The sequence below is a fragment of the Metarhizium brunneum genome, chromosome 4 (assembly GCF_013426205.1).
Source record: "Metarhizium brunneum chromosome 4, complete sequence".
Classification (NCBI taxonomy): Eukaryota; Fungi; Ascomycota; class Sordariomycetes; order Hypocreales; family Clavicipitaceae; genus Metarhizium; species Metarhizium brunneum.
The window spans coordinates 1,834,234-1,857,782 of NC_089425.1; the positions used below are offsets into that span (position 1 = coordinate 1,834,234).

The 23,549-nt window shown below is 49.4% G+C and overlaps 7 protein-coding genes across 7 annotated transcripts; 2 read left to right on the plus strand and 5 right to left on the minus strand.

Annotated features, from left to right (window-relative positions):
- Positions 1-619: 619 nt before the first annotated feature.
- Positions 620-4,506, minus strand: G6M90_00g072090 (uncharacterized protein; the record flags this gene model as incomplete). Its single annotated transcript, XM_066130964.1, has 5 exons — positions 620-1,858; positions 1,954-2,729; positions 2,840-3,391; positions 3,968-4,264; positions 4,341-4,506. The coding sequence occupies 5 exons, from the start codon at positions 4,504-4,506 to the stop codon at positions 620-622; spliced, it is 3,030 nt and encodes a 1,009-aa protein (XP_065987194.1).
- Positions 4,507-6,005: 1,499 nt separating this feature from the next.
- G6M90_00g072100 (uncharacterized protein) lies at positions 6,006-7,940 on the plus strand (the record flags this gene model as incomplete). The annotated part of the gene is made up of 1 exon (XM_014690366.1): positions 6,006-7,940. One exon carries the CDS (start codon positions 6,006-6,008, stop codon positions 7,938-7,940), a length of 1,935 nt encoding a protein of 644 aa, XP_014545852.1.
- Positions 7,941-8,254: 314 nt separating this feature from the next.
- Positions 8,255-9,287, minus strand: G6M90_00g072110 (uncharacterized protein; the record flags this gene model as incomplete). The annotated part of the gene is made up of 3 exons (XM_014690365.1): positions 8,255-8,692; positions 8,796-8,864; positions 9,030-9,287. The coding sequence occupies 3 exons, from the start codon at positions 9,285-9,287 to the stop codon at positions 8,255-8,257; spliced, it is 765 nt and encodes a 254-aa protein (XP_014545851.1).
- A 4,909-nt stretch (positions 9,288-14,196) lies between these two features.
- G6M90_00g072120 (uncharacterized protein) lies at positions 14,197-16,621 on the plus strand (the record flags this gene model as incomplete). The annotated part of the gene is made up of 2 exons (XM_066130965.1): positions 14,197-14,308; positions 14,382-16,621. 2 exons carry the CDS (start codon positions 14,197-14,199, stop codon positions 16,619-16,621), a joined length of 2,352 nt encoding a protein of 783 aa, XP_065986987.1.
- Positions 16,622-18,300: 1,679 nt separating this feature from the next.
- On the minus strand, positions 18,301-18,875 carry RPL26A (60S ribosomal protein uL24; the record flags this gene model as incomplete). Its single annotated transcript, XM_014690364.1, has 3 exons — positions 18,301-18,579; positions 18,650-18,762; positions 18,857-18,875. 3 exons carry the CDS (start codon positions 18,873-18,875, stop codon positions 18,301-18,303), a joined length of 411 nt encoding a protein of 136 aa, XP_014545850.1.
- A 581-nt stretch (positions 18,876-19,456) lies between these two features.
- On the minus strand, positions 19,457-20,405 carry COX11 (Cytochrome c oxidase assembly protein COX11; the record flags this gene model as incomplete). Its single annotated transcript, XM_014690363.1, has 3 exons — positions 19,457-19,506; positions 19,567-20,011; positions 20,085-20,405. 3 exons carry the CDS (start codon positions 20,403-20,405, stop codon positions 19,457-19,459), a joined length of 816 nt encoding a protein of 271 aa, XP_014545849.1.
- Positions 20,406-21,021: 616 nt separating this feature from the next.
- Positions 21,022-22,732, minus strand: G6M90_00g072150 (uncharacterized protein; the record flags this gene model as incomplete). Its single annotated transcript, XM_014690362.1, has 3 exons — positions 21,022-21,937; positions 22,002-22,422; positions 22,507-22,732. 3 exons carry the CDS (start codon positions 22,730-22,732, stop codon positions 21,022-21,024), a joined length of 1,563 nt encoding a protein of 520 aa, XP_014545848.1.
- Positions 22,733-23,549: the final 817 nt, after the last annotated feature.

The following is a 23,549-nucleotide window of genomic DNA, read 5'->3' on the forward strand; positions in this document are numbered from 1 at the left end:
CTCACGCCGGCTGTTTGTGTTTTACAATCAAAAAGCAAATGGGCGTATTAGATCCGGTCGCGTGGTATGCGAGTGCTGTGCGGCCGTTAATGATGACGAAAAACAGACTCTCACGATGTAAGTTTTTAATAGATATATAATGCATGTGTAAATATATATGTATATGTGGAGCATTGATTTGACGCATACACAAGGATTATTTTTTTTTCGTTCTATCCGAATCAGATCTCGTGTTTGTACACGCGAGTGTGGAAGACATCCTGGAAAACAACACACTTTTCCGGTACATGGCATCTTCCCCGTGAGCTTTGTTCATTTAGTCTTGTATGTTGTATCATGCTATTCTGTCTATATCTGGAATGCATGTGTGTACGCTGTGTATTACTCCTTCTTGCACATGCTAACATACAAGATAGCGGCCACCTTACTTTATCCTACCACAATACTCTTCCCCTTTTGTCATGAATGCTTCAGCCCTGTTTCAGAACAAAATTTTCGCTAGTTACCTGACACTCTGTAGTGTAATCCAACGTCAGACTCGGTGACTCCCTTCCCAAAACTGGTCAGGTTGATTGTGCGCGTCGTGCTTCATCTTATCTCTTGTGTATTGCCAACATCATCAACTAGCCGGAGGCATCCACCACCCGGCATGAATATTTTCTAGATCCTCGGGTACATCCCATCCGTGGTTTACAGCTGCTCGTATATAGGCTGCTACGGCCTCTGCAATACCATAGTCGGCGTTCCTTTGCCTTGTGTCCAGCCTTGCTGGACGCTCTGTATCGCAAAGGCCCAGGCGGATTTGTAGAAACACCATCTCCATGCTCATGGCCGGAGACCAGCCTGAGTTGGTCAACATCTCAGAGCAAATCGCTCCTCCCGCTGTGACATGACCTCCGCCCCCTTCTAGGAACGGCAGGAAGCGAGGTCGAATAATTCTCACGAACGGTGGGCTCATAGGAAAGTTGCTACCGAAGCGGACCTCTAGGACAATACTTCTTAGTCCCCTCGATTTCATGTCCATGGCAAGAGGAAGCCCCGAATCGAAAGAGTGAAACTGGACGATCCACTGGAAGAGATTGTCAATGGCTAACGCGTCGACAGACCAGCCTAGTGATGCGGCATGATTTTGTGATTGAATAGTATGAATATGTTTCAACTCTCTGGTCAGGGTTTGGAGGGCCATCGGCGATGATGTTGCCCAGCTAGGAGGTGGAAGTTGAGGGATGGTCTTATAGTCTAATGAACCCAAGGACACAGTCATGTTCTGGGTAGAACGGGTGTTTTTTTTGCCGATTTCGCTCCATTTTGTACTCTTCCAAGGTGATGGTGATGAAGCCAGGCCGCAGGAACTCGGTTCAGGCGATGTACTGCGTTGACGTTTCCGACTCTCATGTGCTCTGTACAGCTTCAAGATATCATCGACCAAAATTTCCGGATGATCTCCGCTCTCACTGTCACATGATTCATCATCGATCTTATTTGTGACAGCCGTGATGGAATCCAATGCCGTGTTGCCCAACGTCAGACCCAGAGCCTCTTGTTGTCTGGCAACGGAAAGAGCACTCAGTGGAATTTGCAAGGGATCCATACTATATTCATTCATAATGCAGTGTTCCGGGTCTTGTTGAATATACCCAGTGCATTCTGGGCCAGATGGGGCAAAAAGGGGATTTTTGAGCGCATTCTCGGTGGGATCAATCTGTATCAAAAGATACCGGCATTGTATCCATTCTTCCTTGTCAACAACGAAGTGAGGATGAGAGGCAACAAATTCTTCAGGCTTGTTGACAATCTCGCATATACTTAAAGCCAGCGAGATCCTAAGTTCTGAACCCATCCAGCAGTGACGAAAAGGCTAGCAGCAGGTTCATGAATCGTTAGCTGTGTTGCAGTTGAAAGGAGGGGACAAACAGCTAAAATTTGAAAGCCTTTTGAGGGTTTTAAACGTACGGCTTTGGCACAAAAATCTAATCTTGTCGAATATGTCTTGCTCACCTCCATATGTTTGCTGAAATAAACCCCATTGCCATAGGACCTCCCATGTCGGGTTTGCTGGAAATCCAGCCCTGCGCGAATTATGCTATGCCAATTGGAAATCGGGCTGCCATGCCAGACGAAGAGGCTTGGTGGCTTGACTGTTGACTGATTTTTACTCTTCATCTCCTGTAGAGTTTTCAGAAACGCAAACTCTTTTTCTGGAGATCCTTGCGCAAAACGAAACTGCATCCAGCCATTCTCTAAGGGACGAATTAGATTTGAAGTTGCCTTCCTCATAGCCGCCGACGGCGGATTTTGATTACTAGAGTGAGCTGCAAGGTCTTTGGACGGTACAGGGCCGTCTTGGACGATGTAAGAAGTGTTTGAAGCGACAATCCAACGCATAAGAGACAGTGCAGAGGTGTTTATTCGTTTCCACGAGGATAGCATTCGGCCAGGTTCATCCAATAAGTAGCTTCTCATTTCCAACACGGAGGGGAGGTTATCAAGCAACTCCGTTAATGCAATAGCGCGCTGGTCAGCATCGAGATTGTCAACGTCGTGCTCGTACAGAAATATAAACCCCGACTGCCAGAAATCTTTTTTGGAGGGGACGGCAGTGCTAAAGATCAATTCTGAGATCGAGATCTCAGCCCGGTTCTTCGGCCAAATGATGGAGTTGGTTGTTTCGTACTTATAAAGGCCATCGTCAAGAGTCTCTGACACATAACATGTGTGTTTTTCAATGGCTATGTACTTATCAGCACAAATAACATAGGTACTGCTTATACCGAGGACATTACACCTGAAGCTAAGGATGATGATAGTGGTTCATAGCTCCGAGTGTCATTGAACTTACATCCCGCCTTATTGGTAAGCATTGCAAACCAATCTCCGTTACGCATTCTTTTTCGAATATTGGTACCCATTGGTTCATTCTTGGCTCGTAGGATTCGAAATTGTTGAGACTGAATACATGTCTCTATCTCAAGGTGTGGCGCCGATTGCTGGATAACGGGCGCCCTCAAGGCCAACCCACACGGAAATTCTCGAATACTTCTTTGAGTCTCCCCGGAATAGAAGAAGCTGATCAGAAGGTCAACTACATAGGGGCTACTTATGACCTCGTGTTCAATATTTGGTCCTAGACCCAAAGCCAGGTACTGATACAGGCATAGGTCCTTTGTACAGACATAAGGTTTGAGTGGTACAAAGTCTGTCTGAAGTTTCAGATGGCATACGATGCAATATTCGGTGCACTTGCAGAACCGACGAAGAGCAAATTGCATTGCAACGAGAGGGAAGCTGATGCTGGCTTCGTCATCTAAAGCAAAGTCGTGTTGCAGACTTGAAGGAGCATGTGTTGAGATTGGAATCTCGTGGCCCGCACCCGTTAAGCCCATATTGTTCTCTGTCGCAATCTTAGACTGGATGCGTCCGATATATTCGTGCATGGTGGCCTGCGCTTCATCCCAAGTATGTCCGTACGCTCTTCGAAATCTTAACAAACTAACAAATGACTTATTGAAAAGCATATCGATTGAATTAGACATACAAACAGAGGAGAACGCTGGAAGTGTGCTATCCGGGTCGTCGGAATTCTTAGTTGCAGTCGGGCTATATTGAAAGGCCAATCTCACTGACTCAATAGATGGCTTGGCCGATGAGCATCTTCCGAATCTGAATTGAACGACGGGATGTGTCCGAGATGAATGAAGCAGTGTTGCTATACTCGGATAGCCATTTGGAAGTCGCATAAGTAATACGATGTAATCAGTCACTTTGATGTCCCAAGCATGCATCGTTTCCGACGTAATACCTAGTTTGGAAATCCTGATAGACAATGATATTACCTCCAGTGGGCGATCGGCAGTATTTGGGAAAATTCCAACCGTTACCCCAGCTTCCTTAGCCGTTTTCAAGTCTTTGCAGAGTCTCTGCAGTTCCTCTTTCTCAAGAAGCCGACCGCATACATCTTGGCACTTACCATCGGCTCGGCTTTTCTCAAGTTGCGGAAAAGCCTCGTCATCACTAATCTCGAAAGAGTCGTAAAATTCATAATCAGGCGTATCCTGGTCTGGAGAGGCGCTGCTTCCAAAGCCGGACTCGAGGGTGTCATCAAAGCTTGCTGTGAGCTGGTCTGACACAGTCTGAATGACTTCATGCAACGTTGATCCTCTCGTCGAGGATGAGATGAGTTCGAGAAGGGAGAGAACTTTGGTGTCGCAAGTTTCTGACGAGGTAAATACCATGAAGCACGAATCATCTGGATAAGACGTCACATCTATAAGCCATTAGCGTTGAGAAAATAATGATCCCGTCTCTCGGTCTAATATTGGCAAGAGGTGTCGGAGACGCACCCATTGAAAGTATCTTTATCTCCAAGGGCTCTTCCAAGGAGTCATTGGAATACAACAATGATACTTCGCCATCGGAGTCGCCTCGTCGAATTCCCGAAATGCTATCATATTGTGTTTCTCTCGCTTTAGCCAAATCTGCCAGGAAGGCTCTTGCGCTAGAACTCATCTTCGCCTCCAAAAAAAGCAAGCTGGAAACTGGACGTGGGAGCTGTGGTGGAAAATATGAGAGGGGAGCAGAGAGAACGTTGGATATTAATTAGTAAAATGCCTGGTGGATAGGATGATCTCGTCCTGTGACAGGGACACCCATCGATAGGCAGTTTGCAACTACGAGTTTGGCAAAACCGCAAACAGGGTCAGCCAACGGTCTGGTTGGATTGGCAAGCAAATGGCGGTGCGTCAAGGGAAGCCGCAAGACTATCCTGCCTTCAACATGACAACGGCGTGATAACGAAGGCGTGGGTCGCTCTAGTTGCGCTGGCCAGCTGTGAAGAATATAGATTCCGAAGGCTGTAGAGTCTAATGACGGAGATGGGAAAATGCGGCGATAGCCAAATCAAGATCAGTGACAGTTGAAGTTGGGAAAGCAGCCTCGAGGTTCGTCGACGAAATTAGACTGTTAGGCAACCATGCTTGTGCTTATACTTAAGCACCGACTCTGGTACCTACCGAAGCACCCGGCTTGAGTGCCAAGATCAGGTATTGGGTACCCGAAGGCAGCAAACGACGTCTCTGGGCAGCTTGGGAGAGAGGAGCGCGGAGGCATGTTTGGCGGTCGCCTTGGCCTAAGTACTTCCCTACCTTAAGTTTAAGTACTTCAATACTAAGTATTTAAGTAAGTGCTTAAGTAAGTAGGTACTTAACTTAGGGAACCTACTTTACTTACTTAAGTACTACTTAGAAGTAGTAATTTACCTAGAATTATACCACAGTGCATTCTTGCATCTCTTACGGTCGCAAGGCGTTGCGCCCAAGTGGTTTAACAAACTGCCCTTTGCCCTCTTCTCTGCCACTCTGTGGCTGTCCGTAGATATTATTTTTGGGCAATTGGCGCAGGCCGTCGTGGCGGCCCAGGCCCCGGAGCCTCAACCGGAACATGAACTTCAAGCCTCCCGCCTCCCCCACCAGCCCACCTGACATTTTCGCTAGTAGTAGTATGTCAAATGGCTCGTGGGGCCTCCTCTGATACAATTTTCTTAGGTAAGCAACGCCCCACGAGGCATTTGACAGCTAAAGAGATGGGGTCGGTCTGGTATTACTGTGGGCTGCGGGCCTCAGCTGCGCCGCCGGTCAGCCACCGAGAGTTGACAAACCGGAGTCACTGGCGCTAGACCAGACTGACACCTGGCGCATCTGGACTCAGCTTAAGGCATCGCGCACCTCGCATCATCAGCTATACGCGCCGTCACGCTTGGCTGGTGCTTTCGCCTCCAATCCGACACTACCACAGTCCATGACCAACTAGGGCGGCTTTTGCGGAAGCTCCAAACCCCCTTTTGGCTTTCGCTTAAGCCGTTCAATGTTCAAGGCGACACGTCAATAACACATCTCTACCGGCCGTCTTTGCCTCTACCGACTGTCCTTCCGAACTACGTAGTCCGTGATCTGTGATCCGACTGCAACTCTCTCTCCGAAAATCATTCCTCATCATCCTTTCTTGCTACAATGCCCAGACAATACATCTTATTTGGGCGGCCGGTGCCGCCATTCACGGCTCGGCGTCTGACCTTCTTGTTACTCGGTCTCTCTATATTTGCCATTGCCCTAATATCGACTCTGACATCCGGCGTACCAGCCTCACCGAGTCTCTCAGCCTATGACACCAAGCTGTCCGTCCCCCATGTGCCAAACATGCCGCATATCGGTGACTCGCTTTCCAAGAGCTTCCTCAACCCGTTCCGACAAAAGTCACATCCTCCCCCGCATAACGATAAAGACGAATATGCAGGATCGTCCTGGTTATCTGATTGGAAGTGGCTTAAAGTTCCGTTTTCTAGCATCATAACTGTGGATGAAGACAGGGCGTTGCTTCCTCCGTTAAAACCCCGCCAACCAGTGTATTGTTACTACGACGCAACAGCTAAGAAGACGACGGAAGAAAAGGACGCCGAAAGCGAGTTGCTCCTTACTTGGAGGAGAGCCTGGTGGGCGCAAGGTTTCCGGCCCGTAATTCTCAGCGCTTCCGAAGCCATGAATAACCCCTCGTATGATCTCATTCAGAGACTCAACGTTGACCCTGATCTCATGGCAGACCTGATGCGTTGGCTGGCCTGGGACACCATGGATGGAGGCATATTGACCCACTACACGTTGCTGCCCGCGGTTGCGAAGGAGGATTCACTACTCGCGTTTCTTCGTCGTGGCGAGTATCCCCATTTGACCCGGTGGAAGGATCTGGAAGATGCGCTCTTTGTCGGCCACAAGGACCAAATCAAATCGGCCATACAGGCGGTTACGAACATCGACCCAAAAAAGCTAGCAAGTGTCAAATCCCTCATCTCGGGAGTGCCTGACGAAGTTATTAAGGTCGAGAAGGCCACCATGCCACTTGCCGCGTATACTCCTGTCATCATTGCCAAAAAGTACGCTAAAGTTGCGGACGAGATCAAGAGGCATCGTGCCAGCGGGCTTGTCAGCCTCAACAAATTAATAACTACTCATTTGCATGTTGCGTGGCAGAACCGATTTTCCGATGGTATTGAAGTCATTAAACCTTTTCCGGACCACATGAGCACCTTGGTCAGCAATGCTTTGCAGCTAGCCAGAGATCTGGCCTCGTGTTCGGATAGTCCCATGCCAGCAACTTGTCCACCGAACCTGCCAAGATGTACCCCGTGTGTTGCCATGTCGCCTATGCCAGTCACAACACCTACTCGATTTCACAACACGAGCAAGGTATTCAGCATTGGCACTGTCCCTCATCCTTGGACGTTGACCCTGGTCAAGGAGATGCGAGAATCGTTCAACGTCTCCTGGATCCGCCAAGAATCTCCACGAGACTCGTGGATTAGAACGGTCACCGAAGCCCTTCTTGGACCTGGCGTCACTACTACCCTGCGTCTAGTTCGCCTGAAAGAAGCAGTTGCCGGCGACTATGCCACTTCTCGTTCTCTGTGGGTTGCAGCTGAAAAGGATATGCCTTCCGACATGAGCTGGTATTTTGGCTTCGCCATCCCCAAGAAAGTGCTGGATTTGGGCCAAGCCCAGCCTCCTGTCCCCGCGGACCGTTTGCCAGGAAAGGAAAACAAGCAGCCTCACAAAAACAACGGCCCAGTAGTCACGCCAGAAGAGAGAGCCTCGGAGCAGCCACTCATCGATCAGGCAAAGAAGGTTATCGGCTTGACCAAGTCCACTGACGAAACAAGGCTGCGTGCATCCTTAGAAGCCTGGAATATGGCCGATATGGAGATCTGGAAATTTGTTCGGGCTTTTCAATCACGCCGACACCAAGAGCGTGAGGAGTGGGAGAAGCTAGAAGCCAAATACAGCGGTGGCTCCGGGACTGAGAAGGGCCGCAGTGCTTGGTTTCGCTGGCAGGATCGTAAGCAAGACGACGGGCGACCCGAAGAGCAGGAGGATGCAACTCCCAAGGCCAAATAAGAAACCAAAAGCATTGCATGGCATGTACGATTCGGCGTTTCGGAATATTGGATCATGATTTATATACATTTCTCCAGGTAGGAGTGGACCTTCTACTGTGTAACACGCAGGACTATGGGATCATATAATCAAGGCAAATAGTAAAGATACGATCAAAGGAAAGCAAACAAATATGAACTTTTGAAGATATCGATGGCATATGTGATCAGGTTGAACTGTCACTACCAAGAAGTGAACCCCCCTCTCTATCCAGCGACAAACGTTGAGTCGCCGCAGAACAGAACAAACATGCGTCCGTCCACTCCCCAATCCCTTTACACACGGACAGTATCACCACCCATCTCGCCACTCAACTCCCTTGATGTCGGACCGCGTCTACTCAAGCCCTCTGCTACATCAATATCCTCTCGGGCTGCGAACCCATTATTCTTGGCGCTATTTATAGCGGCCACGCCGCTCTTCTGCGAAACACCCGCGTACGTACGCATCGCAAGACGGGCTGCTTCGACGACCTTTTCAGCCTGCAGGACAGCTTCCTTCAACGCCCGCGCCGTGGCATCCGACTCGTGGCCGCAGTTGGTGGAGCAGTTCCTATCGTCGAGCAGATCACGGATATGGCCGCTGAGCCACACGCCATGGAGCTGTTGCGGCGTCATGTCCTTTGCGCCGGAGATGGTGCCGCGGCAGGTGGGATGGCCGCAGAGGCAGGTGAATGGCTGGTTCATGTGCCATTCCGTGGAGGGGTAGAAGAACTATTAGAGTTTCAGTCCGTCACGTAGCTACAGGGTGTTGCTGCCATGGCTTGGTGGAGGGAACAGGGGGATTTGCGAGGCTTTGGGAAGGGGGGGGACTAACAGTGAGTTCGTCGCCGGGCTTGAGGCCCTTTGGTCCGACGAGGACGTTCATGTTCCCAGTGTCAAATATCTATTCCAGTCAACGTCTTTACTACGTTATTTGACGTCATTCACCTCAATCTCTACCCCTGACTTTCGACGCGTCACACCTCTTCTTGCAACCCCCCGCGTGGACAGGGTCGAATGCCCATCATCCATGGCCATCGAATACAACTCCAGAACGGGGACGACTAACAAGGGACGGTTCACAAGAGTGATTGATATACAGCAAATCGCTATTCAGATTAAAATGGCTATGCCGGCCCATCTGCACGGTGGCGTACGTCGGCTCGTCGGCAACAGTGCAAGGCGGGAAGGAGAGCTTCGCAAAGACAGCAAACGGCGGCAGTGTCACCTTGGAGTAGCTCTTGGTGGTGAACTCTTGCTCGTTGATGACGACTTCCTGAACGGCAGGGTGAGAGGGCTGCTGCCAGTGCGGGGTGAGGGGGGCCATTGTTTGCTTGATTGGCACGTGGTGAGAGAAAGAGGGTGGTGTTGTAGGGCAGGTTGATTGGCCTTTCGTACAGACTGCTGTTTCGATGCGTCGGTCGTGTTTGGTGATGCTCGAATGGGCGAATGTCGACGGGGGCGCAGTGGAGGGACGGTACTTATAAGAGACCACATGCAGTTGCCGTGACAGAAAGTCTATTTCTAACTGGCACCGTCTTTGCTCCACGAAGCTCTGGAATACCCGGAGCTAGGGATCGGCCATGGGGTCAAATTGGGAAACGGCGCTAGGAGGGCTGCCGCGGCTTTCATTAATTTCCTCATGCGCTCTCTCCTTTTTGACCTCTCTTGATTCGATTCAAGTGTCGTCGATTAGCCCAGTCCCGATTGCCGAGGACCAATGTCGCCGATCCCAGCCATTGAGGCCCACATTGCCCCGTATCCAACGGTCCCAAGCAACACGCAACAAGCAAGCCAGGCCAACCCGTCTTTTTAGCCGCATGTCCGGCGACGACAGGGACATGGCAGCTCGAAGGAGCTCGGTTGGTGTTTTTTTTTCTGTGCAGGGCATGCAGAGCTTTTCCAAGGCATCTTCGCGTAACTGTGGACAGATGCATGGAGCAGGTGGCTTTTTTTGCTGTAGAGACAGACGTCTGGAGAAGCAGGATTGGGGTCGTGTTGCGTCTGCACGGAAAAGAAAGCGAAATGGTGCCTGGCGTTTACGGTCGTCGATGGCACGGCAATCCTCGTGGCGGCTTTGAGCTTGAAGAGGGGCTGCAGAGCCACCATGCGCGTCCTCGGTGCGGCCACAGGGCTAGTTGTACCTTAAGTGCCCTGCTTACTCAGTACTTAAGTAAGTACTTAAGGCACATATGTAGATACCTAGGTACCTAGGTACCTGGGTAAAGTAGGTACCTACAGTACCTCAGGTACCTTACTGCGCCAAGGTCGTTCTGGTGACTGCCCCCTGGCTATCAGCTATGACAAGACAGCTTGTTAGAGTTCAATGTTTTCATTCAATATTTGACATTAGACTTTTCCACTGTCTTGTAATAGTTGTGCTGTCACCAGAACCAGGGGCCGCGAGCGTACTTAAAGGTGAGCACGGAATACGGAGTACACCTTGGACAGTGCCTAAATCCGGTGCGGTGTTGGTTGCGGTTTCCATTTGCTCAAGTCGGAAATATGCACACCAGAGCCAGGCAACAGACTGGCTTCACTTCCTCTGGTCGTATCGTGTCCCTGTCTTATGTTGGCGCTACTCAAGGCCTCCCAACTCGCCGCTCATGCGTCTTAACCACATGTCAACGGGAAGTCCCGCTCGTCATGAAACTAGTACCGTCGTCATACTCCGCTCGCTCTTTGCCGTGGTACCTAACCTAGTACTAAGACCATGTCACCATGAAGAAGGTTAGCCCAGACCTCATGTCCAGGAGTGCACACTTCGCCTTTCTGTAACCGTTCGAGCCTCGCCATGACTATACGCTGCCTCCTCGTCCTTGCCCGGGACGATGAAAAACCTATCAAGGTTCGCACATGCAAGTATGCAAATCAGTTTCAAAACAGCTCTCTGGCCAGTCTGGGAAGTTGAGGGTAGTTGTCCCGAAATAGCCAAGCCTCCTAGCAGGCACCATAGTGTACATACCTTGCCCAGCCGCTCTGAGCGGCAGTTGAAACTTGATGTAGAAACCGCCGCAGCGCAGATGAGACGAGACATGCCCCATCTGTGTCAACCTCGATGTCCGAGCTTCGGGGGGGGGGACATTTATCACGGACTATACGGAGTAGTCCTGTACCAGACTACAATGTTTTCACTGCCGCCAAGGCCTGCTCCTTGGTAAATGTTTCAATTCCCCAATGTATGGTACAGTTTGTGACAAAGATCTATCGCCAGTCGTCAAGTATACGCTACCATACTACAGCACACACCTCTACGCCATGGTATTATATTGTACAGGTCGCGACAACTACACTGAATATTGACATCGGACCATTTACACCCTGCTGAAACATTTGTTCTCACATATGCAGTGTGGCGCGCGCACAATGTACCCTAGATGCGAAATACGTATGAACATTTATCGAAACTCACCTGCCATTGGTGTCGCCAATCTCGCCAAGATCATCGCCCACAGCCGTCCATTGTCAGAAAACGGCTAATATGGGCTGAGCGCGTGGTCCCTTTCGGCCGTGGAACTTGCGGGAAGCGTGTGGTGCCTCAGTTTGTTTCATCCTTCTCCGTTCACCCCAAAGCTTCTCCATCCTCGGTTTGCTATTTTGGGCTGGGATACCTGGGGTTTTGCTTTTGCTTTTGTCAGAGCGCAAGTCTGGAAAGGGAAACTAACAGCTCATGACTGGGCATTTTGAACCTGATGACCTCCCGGGCCTTTTTTTTCACCCTGGTGTTGACAAGTACAATCGTCTTTATAAACCCAGCAGCTTCCGCTACTGTCGAGGCCCGACGACGCTGAAAACTAAGGCAGTTCGATAGCCTCTCGATAGAACTGCTGATTTCGATCCAACGGTTTGCTCACTCCTCTGAGGGTTGGAGAATTTGAATCCGTGCTGCGTTATCGACCCCTTTGGCACTGTATGCGATTCTCCAAACTCTATATGGAGTATGAGTTAATAAAACTGATCATAATATTCACAACAGCATCCAGCATGTACCGCCTGTCCCCGCTTCTGTCGACTTGGTCAGGGGATGCGGCAGATCCTCCGCCGAAGCCAAAACCAATCACACCCATCCCAGAACCTGATGGACCCGACGAACGGTAGTAGCACATTCTCACTGTCGGCTTGATCAAGACATATTCAAAATGAGTGATGTGTTTTTCGGGTGCGTATTTGTCGTGGAGATTAATGTTTGACGATGGCTTTGACTTTTTGGATGGAGCGACGTGATTAGGGAGAGGTTCTTGGGTAATTAGCAACAGAGCGATGGCACAACTACCACGTAGACTAGATGCGGACACCCTTGTGAAGCACAGGAAATTCTGTCAAAACGGAAAGAAATTCATCACGGCTCAGATTTTAATCATTGTTCTACCTTTTTGTACGAATCAACTATCTACCTGGACATGTATTGAGGCGTCTTAGCACTCAACATGTAGACTGTCTCCGCTCTATCTTCACTAGGAATTATTTATTCTTGGAATTTGGTTCTGTAATTGTGCTTTATATGAATCCTTTCTCGAGCTCAATCTGACTATAGAGACTTTTCAATGGTATACCTGTTGGTTGTTGGTTCATCATTGTCCTGCACAATCCCCCTTGTTGTCTATTGTCATTGTATAGTCAGCCACATGCATTGTCCACCCCCTATCGACGTCTATCCTGAGGATCAAAAACGTTTGGTGGAATCCTGTTTCTTACATGACACTTTGGCTTGCCGGCTGTGAAAACTCGCCCGTCCATCAAACACCAGCTGTCATGAAGACGGACGGTATAATTTGCCGATCCCAAACAATGACGGAATACCATCGAACTTGCCTGCAATAACACTTGGGATTGCTCGTGCTGTCCTTCCTGTTTTTTTTCCTTCTCTTCTCCTCATTACTCGGCCACAATGCAGTGGAAATGCCCCAAGTACCTAGGTATTTTTTTGTACGTACGGTACCGTGGCTGTCATTACTCGCTCGCGTCTGAGGCTGCTCCTTCCATTTTGATTCCTCGTGCTATACTTCGTTGTCATTTTTTTGGGAGAGGGAAGGACCTTCCTTCCCATTTGCAAACACCACAAGCCGCCCCGTATACATCAAGCCATCTCAAGTCCTCTTACCTTACCTACCTCCTCATGTTTCCAACTGCGTCGTCCCAAATCGCAACAGCTACGGCTGATACGGCTGCTCTTACTCTCCTTTATATCTCTTGGGTATGTTGCAGTGGATAACCACGTTGACGAGCCAAATTGTAACAATCATACAGACTCGATTTCTACTTCTCAAGCTCATTCTCCTCGTCTGAACAAGCCATCGTTGCATTCATCGTATCTAAAAACCCCTCTGTTTCGTCCATCTCGAGTTTCTTTGGTTCTATCCAACCGTCCGTTCAACTGAGAGTGTAGCAACCGAGGCCGTGTATGCATACTGCTCTCTGACTGCTTTCTGAGCAAACTGCTTCGTGAGTTCTTCTTTCTTTGCTTGTTCGCTGCGCATATCTCTCCCTTCGTTCTGCACTTGTCCCTCGATCCAACTCCCCCATTCCAATACCACCCGTTTAGCATCTCGTTCCTCGGATCCGAGATTTGTTTGTCATAGTGTCTTTGGGGTCATGCCGGCCATTATATTTGTCTTTCTCCCTCTCCGGCCATCGGTTCATCTGAAGATTGTGTCTTATTCCTAATTTCTCTGGCAACAACCCGCCGCCAGCGGCCTTCCACACATGTCAACCCTGGCCGTGGCTCACACTACGACTCTGTGCATTGGCAAAGTGCGGACATACACAAGGCCTGTTTATCATTGCTCTACCTACCTTCGTTTCCCATTTGGCTTGTGTGACGAGAAGTCAACATGGTCTTGACCAAGTCGAGGAGGACAAAGCGAATCCTTCGTTGCCTCTACGCTGCCCAACAACATGACCACCTATTGAGTCCATCAGCCACTCCCCTTATTCGGTATAATTTGCTACACAACTATCATCGTTGCATACAGGTCACTGTGGATCTCGGAAAGCCACTAGATCAATCACCATATATTATTGCTTTTCATGAGCTATCTTGGTTTCTTCGGTCGCAGTTAGAGGCACAGCAAATCACTGACGCTGGCAAGCTCTGGTCACAGGTCGCACCCATTCTGACTTTCATTCAAGCCAATATACGGATACTTGGCACAGCACACAAATTTCCTACCTTGTTCATTTGGCAATCGAAAGAACACCACCGTTCTTTCTTCTTTTTTGCTTTTGTTGACGTCAAAATGGTCTCCAAGACTTACACGGCTCGGGAGTTACTGCGAATGAGACAAGTCTCTGCAAGTAAAAACTTGTACGACAAACTGTGCCAAAAACTGCACCACGACGCCGTTTTCGGTGAGATGAGACTTTGTTTTTCTAAATTTTTGACTTGCTTATTCTGATTCTGTACTAATGTTTGAATTTTCAGGGGAAATATTTCGCATGTCTCCCGAAAGAACCCTTCCCCTGATTCAGGAGGAGGCAACAGACAACGTAAATGCAGACCAGCCTGCCGTTGAAGAGTCTTCGGTTCGCCAGCTTGACGGTACCGATGCCGAATGGAAGTATCGGGGCCGAACAGAGTCTGAACATGGCGAGCACCACCCAATAGGGGCTCCGGCTGGACTTGCCGCCCAGAAAGACGAAGGCTTCCAGAGATTCTACAAGGCGGTTGTGTCCCCAACTCATGTTCGAGTTACAGCCGGTGGTCGTATCGTTCCCAATACTCGAGGTTCGTCATCGCCAACGGCCAAGTGGACAAGAGAAAAAGTTGGAGGAGAGGGCGCTTACGCCCATCGTCCAGCTAGCCATGGCCACGGAGATGTGCCTACATATCCCATTCCCGCGGCCCTGTCGCATCAAGCGTTTGGTGCCTTCCCTCCTCTCTTCCCCGGTTTCTTTCCAGGTATGCCTGCTGCCCTGGCTCATGGTGCTCCTCATCCCTACCCCCTTGCCCCTTGGCAAATGGGCTTTGGAATGGGTAGCTCCTTTGGCATGATCCAAGGCCCTGCCTCTCCAACACCGCCAGTAAAGCCTACACCCAAGTCCACCGAAACACTCGGAACAAGCGACAGGCAGGGGGATTCTGCCAACTCAGAAAGCTCAAACTCAGTCCGAATTTCGCCACCTGAGAACTTCGATCCTAGCAGACCATATTATGTCCACGGCCAATGGGTTCCCCCTGGCGGTAGTCCATTCTACCACTATGGGATGACACCTCTCCCAGGATTTCCCGTTGGAGGTATTGGAAGTCCTGCGATCATGCAACCCAGATACACTCTGGGAGCTACAATGCATCCTATGCAAGCGAAGCCGGACCGGCCAATGCAGATGCACATTCCAGCGACATCTTCGTCAACTGCTCCTAGTCTGACTGGGCATTCGGCTGTCCCGATCTCATCTATTCGCCCCAGTGAAATAACAAAGAAGCAAATAGAGAGCTTGAGGTCCACTCTTAGATACTATGAAGACCAGCTACAGTACAACAAACATCAGATCGACGAAAAGAGCATGGAGAATCAAGCCGAAATGGTTCGAGAACAGATTCAGCAGTTTGCAAAGACCTTGAAATCTCAGCTTGACGCGGAGAAAACCCAGTATCCCAAGTCCGGGATTCAACAGGGCTCATGCAGCCCAGTCCTTCATAATAATGAAGGGGACACAGCATCGTCGACAACAAACGAGGCCAAATCGGATCGTACTTCCCGCCAGTCTTCCATCTCACAAGCGGCCGCAGTTCAAGCGTCGTCAACAAAAATACAGAGGGCCCATGACATGTATAGTTGTCGGCGCTCTTCCACCTTGAAATCTGTCAAGTCCGCGTCTGCTCCCGTTTCTGCAAAAATTACCCCAGATTCGTCTGAATCAAGCGAGCCTACCAAAAAGCCTTCCACTCTACCCGTCAATGCTGCACTAGCACCTCCATTTCATCCTCGAGCAGATAGCACTGCTTCGGTTCCCATGCCGCTCCCTGCTCCCATATCTTCTGGCTCCTCGGCTGAAGATACAGGCTATGGTCAAGGAATGAAGGAGGGCCATTCGGCAGGCTCTACTGGTTCAGAGAGCTTTAGTGAAAAGCCATATTTAATCGGAAGACTTCCTGAGGGCAGAAGTCTTGAAAGAGGCAACTCTCCCTGCTATTTGTACAGCCGTGAGCTGACAGAAGATGAGTTGCGGGCTCGCCATATGTACTGGGGCAAAGCACCTCGTCATCTTCAGAAGGGACTACCTAAATTTGATGGCAAAGACTTCTACCCCCCTTCTCCCGTCAAGCCCCAGCGTCCAACGCCAGTATCGGCTCCCACAACGCAAGGTCCTCCTCCTCCTCGTGGAGGTACTGATACCATGTCGAAGACGCCAAAGATAGCTGTTGATCCGTTTCGATCTCTCGGCAGAGCTACTCAGCGCCTGTCTCGCAGCGCTCTTGGGGCTGCAACTCAGTCTGAAAACTTGACAAACTCTGATGAACTGCTGGAGGATCAATACAGGGACTATCAGGGGGCATCATCAAGCAGCGGGCCAGCTGGATGTAGCTATGGTGATTTTCGAAAGGCCCTGGTTGAAAACGCTGATGATTCAACGGATGGGTGCAAAGAAAAGTCTTCCGATGAGGACGATGGCTCCAACATCTTGTTCCGGGGACGAAAATGCATGGCGACGAACGGGTGAGAGAGCCACGAACTACATCTAGTATCATTCATATTCACTAACGCAAAGTCAAGCAAAACTCGGAATGAAATTTGGCAAAGCATGTGGAAACGAAGCAAGTCCAGTGCCACTGCCGTTCCTGGCACAGTGTCTTCAATGACGGCACGGGGTGTATTGCCAAATTATGCCGGTCATGCCACTGCATCTCTTACACCCACGATTGCTAACGCCTCGACCTCGCCAAAGGGGACGTCTTCCAAGTTGTCCCCAGCTGACGACAACACCTCATCCAGCATCAGGCACAGCAAGGTGGAGAATCGACCACTTTTTGTCTCCGGAGGCAAAGAAACAACTTGAAGATTGACAATTCTCTGGTCAACGTGCCGCCCAGGCGTGCATGCGAGTTCCTACCTACTGTCGAATTTCAAACCGTCAAGAACAGTAGCAAGAGCATTACTTATTGCTTTCATGCTTATAGACTATATGAGTAGCTCGCCAACACAAATGTTGGCTGTTGTATGACTAACCTTTTACTTCGCTGCGCTTGACGAGCTATCTGGACTTTGATGCCGGACAACGATATAGATATATATTTCTAAACAGCCCACAGCAACTAACTGCTGCGTTACTGCGGCATCGGCCGCAGTGGTGTCGTTCTGAAAAAAAGATGCGCATATGCTGAGGAAATGTGGCAATGACATGCAGAGAGGAGTTGCGGTTTCTTATTTTTGCATTCGGACATGGTACATTTAGCAATGCTTATGTCAAAGCCACTAAAGATATTGTGCTCGGATACCACCAACCGGTTACAAGACATAGAATACAACAGATGCAGTTCACATATGAACTTCTGTGTAGAATAGAACTAGCTATTTGCCCACCGAGGTGAAGAAATGATAGAAAATAGACCACGGCTGTATATGTAACATCTATTTTCGACGACAGACTGCGTCATGTTAAGCCGTAAGTCATGTAAAACCTATGGTTCGATGATAAATGTTACGTGGGCAGAGTCAAGAATGATCGGTCCGCGTTTAACCGCAAGTCAATCTTCGGCATGTGCCTTACCATCAAATTTCCATCTTCACAGAGCAAACCCTCGGTGAAAATCTTCGGGCAAGAGTAAGAGACTCGTGATAGTATAAAAGCTCCTACTTGGTTTGTTCTTCGCCAGTCGTATACCTCGAAAACCATGGGCTAAGTGGTTGACGCGGAGATATCCTAGCGGGAGGGGACTACAATACTCACCTTTGCATACAAAGAAAAGGGAGCCTACAAGGTCTACGAGGACAGAGCAGTTGGTCAAAAACAATTGCCCACCTGTTGCCAGATTGTTCCATGTAGAACAACCTAGTATGCTTCAAATTTGAAGCTACCGAAGGTGAAATCAATCAGTCACTCTCACGGCGGACTTGACAAGAGCAACATGACTTCGGGAAACGCCTCCCATGGAGCATTTCACAAAATTGGTGAAATGGCCATTGAGAACCAAGAAATTCTCAATTCATCTACCTTGTCGTAGACATGATCTGCCAAAGCAGGCATCTCGATGAAAAAAAAAAGAACGCCGGAGTATCATGCCCATTCCTTTGCCTCGAATTTCCCAAATTTGTGTCAATGTCTTCATAGTTGATCGTTTCTCAAATTTTTGCAGGTGTATGTCTGAGCCTCTGCTTTTTCGCATTCAACAAGCGGTGCATTTAAGCAGAAACCTTGTTGTTGGCACTCAGCTCACGGCCAACCTTGGAGCGGGCCAGGATGTCCTCGCGGTCCTTGTCGAGCTTGAGCTTGGTGATGACCACGTTGGAGGGGTGGATGCCCAGGGGAACGGACTGGCCCGAAGCCTTGTCGCGGGTGACACGCTCGACGTGGATGACGTATTTCAGACGGTAGACGGAGGTGACCTTGCCCTCGCGGCCCTTGTTGGTTCCACGAACAATCGTGACCTCGTCGTCCTTGCGGACGGGGATGCTGCGCACCTAGAGGGGCTGTTAATAACGACACGGCTAAAATTTTCTTCTTCTACTGTTTGGATTGCCGGAGACGAACGTTGTACTTCTCACGCAGCTCCTTGCTGAGAGGAGCGCTCATGATGACACGGCGCTGGCTGGAGGGAGCCTTGAAGTGAGCGGCTCTGCTCTTGCGTCGCGAGGACGAAACGGCTGGGGAATAGAGCATTAGTCGCCAAAGTTTTTTTTTTATTTTATGGTTTTGAATGCGTATGTTCCGTAGCATATGAGGCAAATTGATACTTACTGCTGCTGACTTTGGCCATTGTGATAGTTCTTGTTGAGGAGCAACGAAGGAGGCTCGGCGTTGGGTGATGTAGAACGGACGGGACACGGAGGGAAGGAATACTCACGAGAAAATTCAAAGATGTCCTTGTGGGTTGAAAATTAGGCGAGTCGTGTGGGGACCACGTGACGAAATTTTACCCTATGCTGTTGAGGTGCGGGTCGAATCAAATGTGCTGAGTCAACTCGTCAGGTGGGAAATCTGAGATGCAGTTCCCAACGGCGCTATACTGGATTGGGTTGCATTTCGATGCGCCCAGCTTGTTTCCTGAAGATTGATATTGATAGTCATGTCGGACTCCTAGTCAACGAATCCATTCACAGGAAGCGTGATGCCTTGAATTTTTCCTTCTAAACGCCAGGAGGCTCTGTGGAAAACCGAATTCATGTATGGTGTTGAGTGATGCTATAAACGCCCGATATTTAACATGGAGCAATTCTTCTATATAAAAGTACATGGCTATGCAGCACAATGTTACATCCTATCCTTTCTATTGTACAATCATCTTTCTGAACGCTACTATTTCAGTAATATTGGAATTGTGAGAGGACAGTCAGCTGCTCAAGCTACAGCAGGAGCCTTGAATCGCCCATTGTTGTCATATCGTGCTTCTGTAGACAATATGTCAGCAGCTGCCATATCAAAAGCGCATGACTTGCAATCAAACTTACTGAAGAATGTGTAATTGAGTGTTACCGTTTCCACACCCTTCATATTCAAGTCATTTAGCAGGTCAGGATCCAAGTAGAAGAAGACAGGCATATCCACAGTCTCTCCGGCATTTAGCCTCTGCTCCTCAAAGCAAAAACACTGAATCTTGCTGAAATAGGGGGCACACTGCGCCGGCGTAACACTGTACGTCGCGACGCCGATGATATCCTTGTCGCCTTTGTTTGTGGCCTTGTAGAAGGCCAAAGCGGTCTCTCCGGGTAGGACGCGGACTTCGCGCTGCTGGGGAACGAATTTCCAGGGGAGCTCGTCAGATACAGAGGCATTGAAGGTGACTTTTATTCGGTTAGCGGACGTGATGGGCACGAGGCGGTTAGAAATGTCGCCGTCGTAGGAGCCGCCGTGTGCGCGGACCGGTTGGCCGCCCCAGCCGGTAGTTTGGCAGATCTGCGGGGAATCGGTCATTTAGCTGTGTCCTTCCTCGAAGTTACTTGATGACGATTGCGGATTCCAAACGTACCATTTTGTACAGAGGTACGGATCCGTATGACAGGGCGACTGTGCCGAGAATCAAGCTGATAGTGTAGTAGCTAGACAGAAAAACAATGAGCTTCGATTGTTCCGCAGACAGCAGAAATATGGGTAGACGTACGCCACTGTCTGGTTTTTCCTGTTGTAGTGAGCCCGAATCTGCTCCATAGACGGTGCTACCTGCTGGGACTGTTGCGCCGCTGCTCCTCCTCGTGGGTTCGACGTCGATGCGTTTCGACGAAGGCTGTGCAGGCCGAACTGCAATTGGGACTGCTGAGTCCGAGTATTTCGGCAGAAAAAGCATGCCCATTGTGACGAAGAGGTACGCGCAGAGCTTCGCGCCAGCCGCGGTGCGCTGTTCATTGTGTTTCGCGGGCGGATTGGATGCGTGGTATAGCTGAAGGTGCCAGGGCGGTCGAGGTCGGACCAGACGATTTTGCTTTCGGCTGAGGTGACATGATGTTGACTTGGAGGTGGGGCAGCCCGTTGGTGGCCACGCTGTGTACCTCTACACGTACGGCATGGAGTAACAAATCAATAACGACGGTTTTTAGATTAGAGACCAAGATTTCTTTGAATATTTAGGTGCTTCTTATGGTAAAAGCCACTATTTCAAGTGCTCGTCTTGCGCGTGTTTGGGTGGATTCTTCTCCCTTGGTTATTTAGCACCAATGAAGAAACCTACGTCTAGTACCGCTTCAACTGGCACATGGCGTGGTCAATTCTTCGTAAATTAAGGCATACATATGACTTCTAACGACTTGGAACCGAAATTGAATGAATTGGCTGACCTTTCGAGTGAATAATACATATAAACAATATGACACCCAAGCAGGAATACCCAACTCAAGTCGTGCGCCCAAGATGTGAATTATGCCACCCCACCATATAGCGATCATTAATAATACAAATCATGCCGTTCTAAATTATGCCTGCTTTTCTAGAACTCGTCTCGGTCTGACTCCATTGAGTACTGGCTTTACCGGACGTCTACTTGTTCCAGCTATTCGCTCCAGAATCTGAACGACGAACACTTGGACGAGTAAGATCAGTAAACGCGCGAAATGATCCGCCAGGCCCAACTTTGGTTTCTTTCCCCGGCTATATGTTGAATCTATAAAATCAAATGGCAGTTTGGCACCGAGATGCTCTTGTGCCACATGCAGACCGCTGCTGAAGCCGTCTTCGTGAAATCCGTATTTGGTCCAGGCTCCGGCGTAACTAATTCCCCGTTTGTTTTGTATATGTCGCAAAAACTTTTGGGCCCGAACGGCTGTTGGTGTGTACAGTGGATGCGAGTAGAAGAATCTTGCCTTGGTCAGGGCGGCGCGAGGTCGATGAAGAGGGTTCAAGGTGACGAGGACATCGCCGAATGGCTCTCGGGGGATGTGCTGTAGTATGTTCATGTTGTAGGTCAAAGATACTTGGTCGACGTTGGTTTTGGATGAGGAAGATAGGGTGAGGTAATTCCAACTGGACCAGGCCTTACGGTTCCTCGGCATGAGTGTTAGGTCAGAATGCAAAACAGTCTCATTCTGAGATGTTTGGAAGCACGACAGAATAGAACGTTCCTGATCAGTCGCAGACGGTCCCAAGATGGCTAATGCCTGATCACCATGAGTGGCCAGGATTACATGATCAAAAGTGTCTGATTTTCCATTTTCAAAATGCAGCACGACGCGGCCGTCTTCGTCATTCGAGAGCTGTCTCACGGCCGTATTTAAAAAGAGATGGTTAGGCGGGAAACCTTTCATCACCGCATCAATATATGATTGTGATCCTTCCCTCAGTGTCAACCAGTCTGGTCGGGCCGCAAGAGTAGAAAGAAGATGATGGTTCCACCTATACAACATCTGTTAGATCACAATTCCATGTGCATTCATTTTCATACATCCAAAGTGCTTACAAGAACCGTACAAGTGTCAGAATTGGGAATTCGAGGCTGCACTTATCAGGACTTGTACTCCACACGGCTGCCGTCATAGGTATCAAATAGTCGTTGCAGAAAGCGTCTGAGTAGCCCTCGCGGTCAAGGTACTCGCCAATGGTTTCCATCCTGCCAACAGAATGCAGTACACTGTCGGTCTCTTTTACCGGTTGCTCATCCTCGGCGTTAATGATGACGTCAAGCGCAAACTGGTTGAATCGTATTATGTCGAATATCATCCGCCACATCTTTAATGAAAATATGTTTCTCTTCTGGCAAAAGATTGTGCCGAGGTTTGTGCCCGCCCACTCAAAAAGTCCCTGATCTCGTGAAACACCAAATGTCATTTCTGTTGGGTCAAGCGGAACATTGAGCTTTTTAAGAAAATTGATGAAATTTGCTGGTGCGTTGAACAAATATGAGCATCCGAGAAACATTGTATTACGGAGGAAACGAAAAGAAGGATATGGGCGTGGCCACTTACGATAGGTCGCACTGTTCAAAACAATGAATCCAGTATCGACTGCTGTCGAATACTTTCCCACTTTCCACTGAACAGTGTTGGTATGACCACCCAGTCGATCGGCAGCTTCATAAAGATAGACATCATGATATGTTCTATTCAGCGCCCACAGTGCAGCTATACCTGTACACCCACTACCAACAATGGCTACCTTCTTCCTGGTCGAGAAGTCAGCGCGGCGATTCATGGTGAACGGCATGTCGTATGTGAAGGAGAGAGACGAGAGACAGTGACGAGGGCTATCTATTCAATTGAAGCCCAGACAGCAAGTGTTTGGCAGCGCAGGGTTGAGACGCAGCAGAGGGTCGCAATCACATGCTCACAACTCAAGACTTGTGTCAAAGGAACCACGGCTCAAGGAAATTGGGGGGGGAGAGAAAGGATTACCCAGGCAATTAAAGAGTTGACCGGCATCCGAATGCAAATCGCAGTTGGAAACGGCTGGCAGAGAGGGGACGGGAACGGGAAGCATGTGGCGTAACTTGCCGCAGCCAGAGCACGGCATGATAGCAGGGCCTGATAGCAGGGCCAAGCCCGATTCGATGACGTTGGGAGCTCTGCTTCAAACATGGACTCGAATGAGACATTCCGGCGGGTGAGGGCTGAACTTACGTGTGTTGTGGCCGTGCCATGGCGGCCAAACCAAAGCAAAATCGCAACGAACCCGGGCGAGAGGGGATAAGGCAAAATAATGATGAATAACAACGATGGATTTGCACACGACGAGGAGGATGCGACCGACTCTGTTGAGACGGAATGGGGATGTGGATTGAATAAGTACTTCCTGACGCAGAGAATGGCCGCTCAGTCGGTCATAGACTCATGGGCATCCGCATGACCTTTGTCGCGGGTCACGCCTGCCGAGTTCAGTATGCTGCATTTGTCTACATGTATGTACAGCGTGCGTGCGCAGTGTCGAGCATCAACCCAATGTTATAGTAGCCGGCGTCCGACATGGAGTGCTCAACTGGCGCAGCCAGCGTTTGTCTGTCTGTCTCAACGTC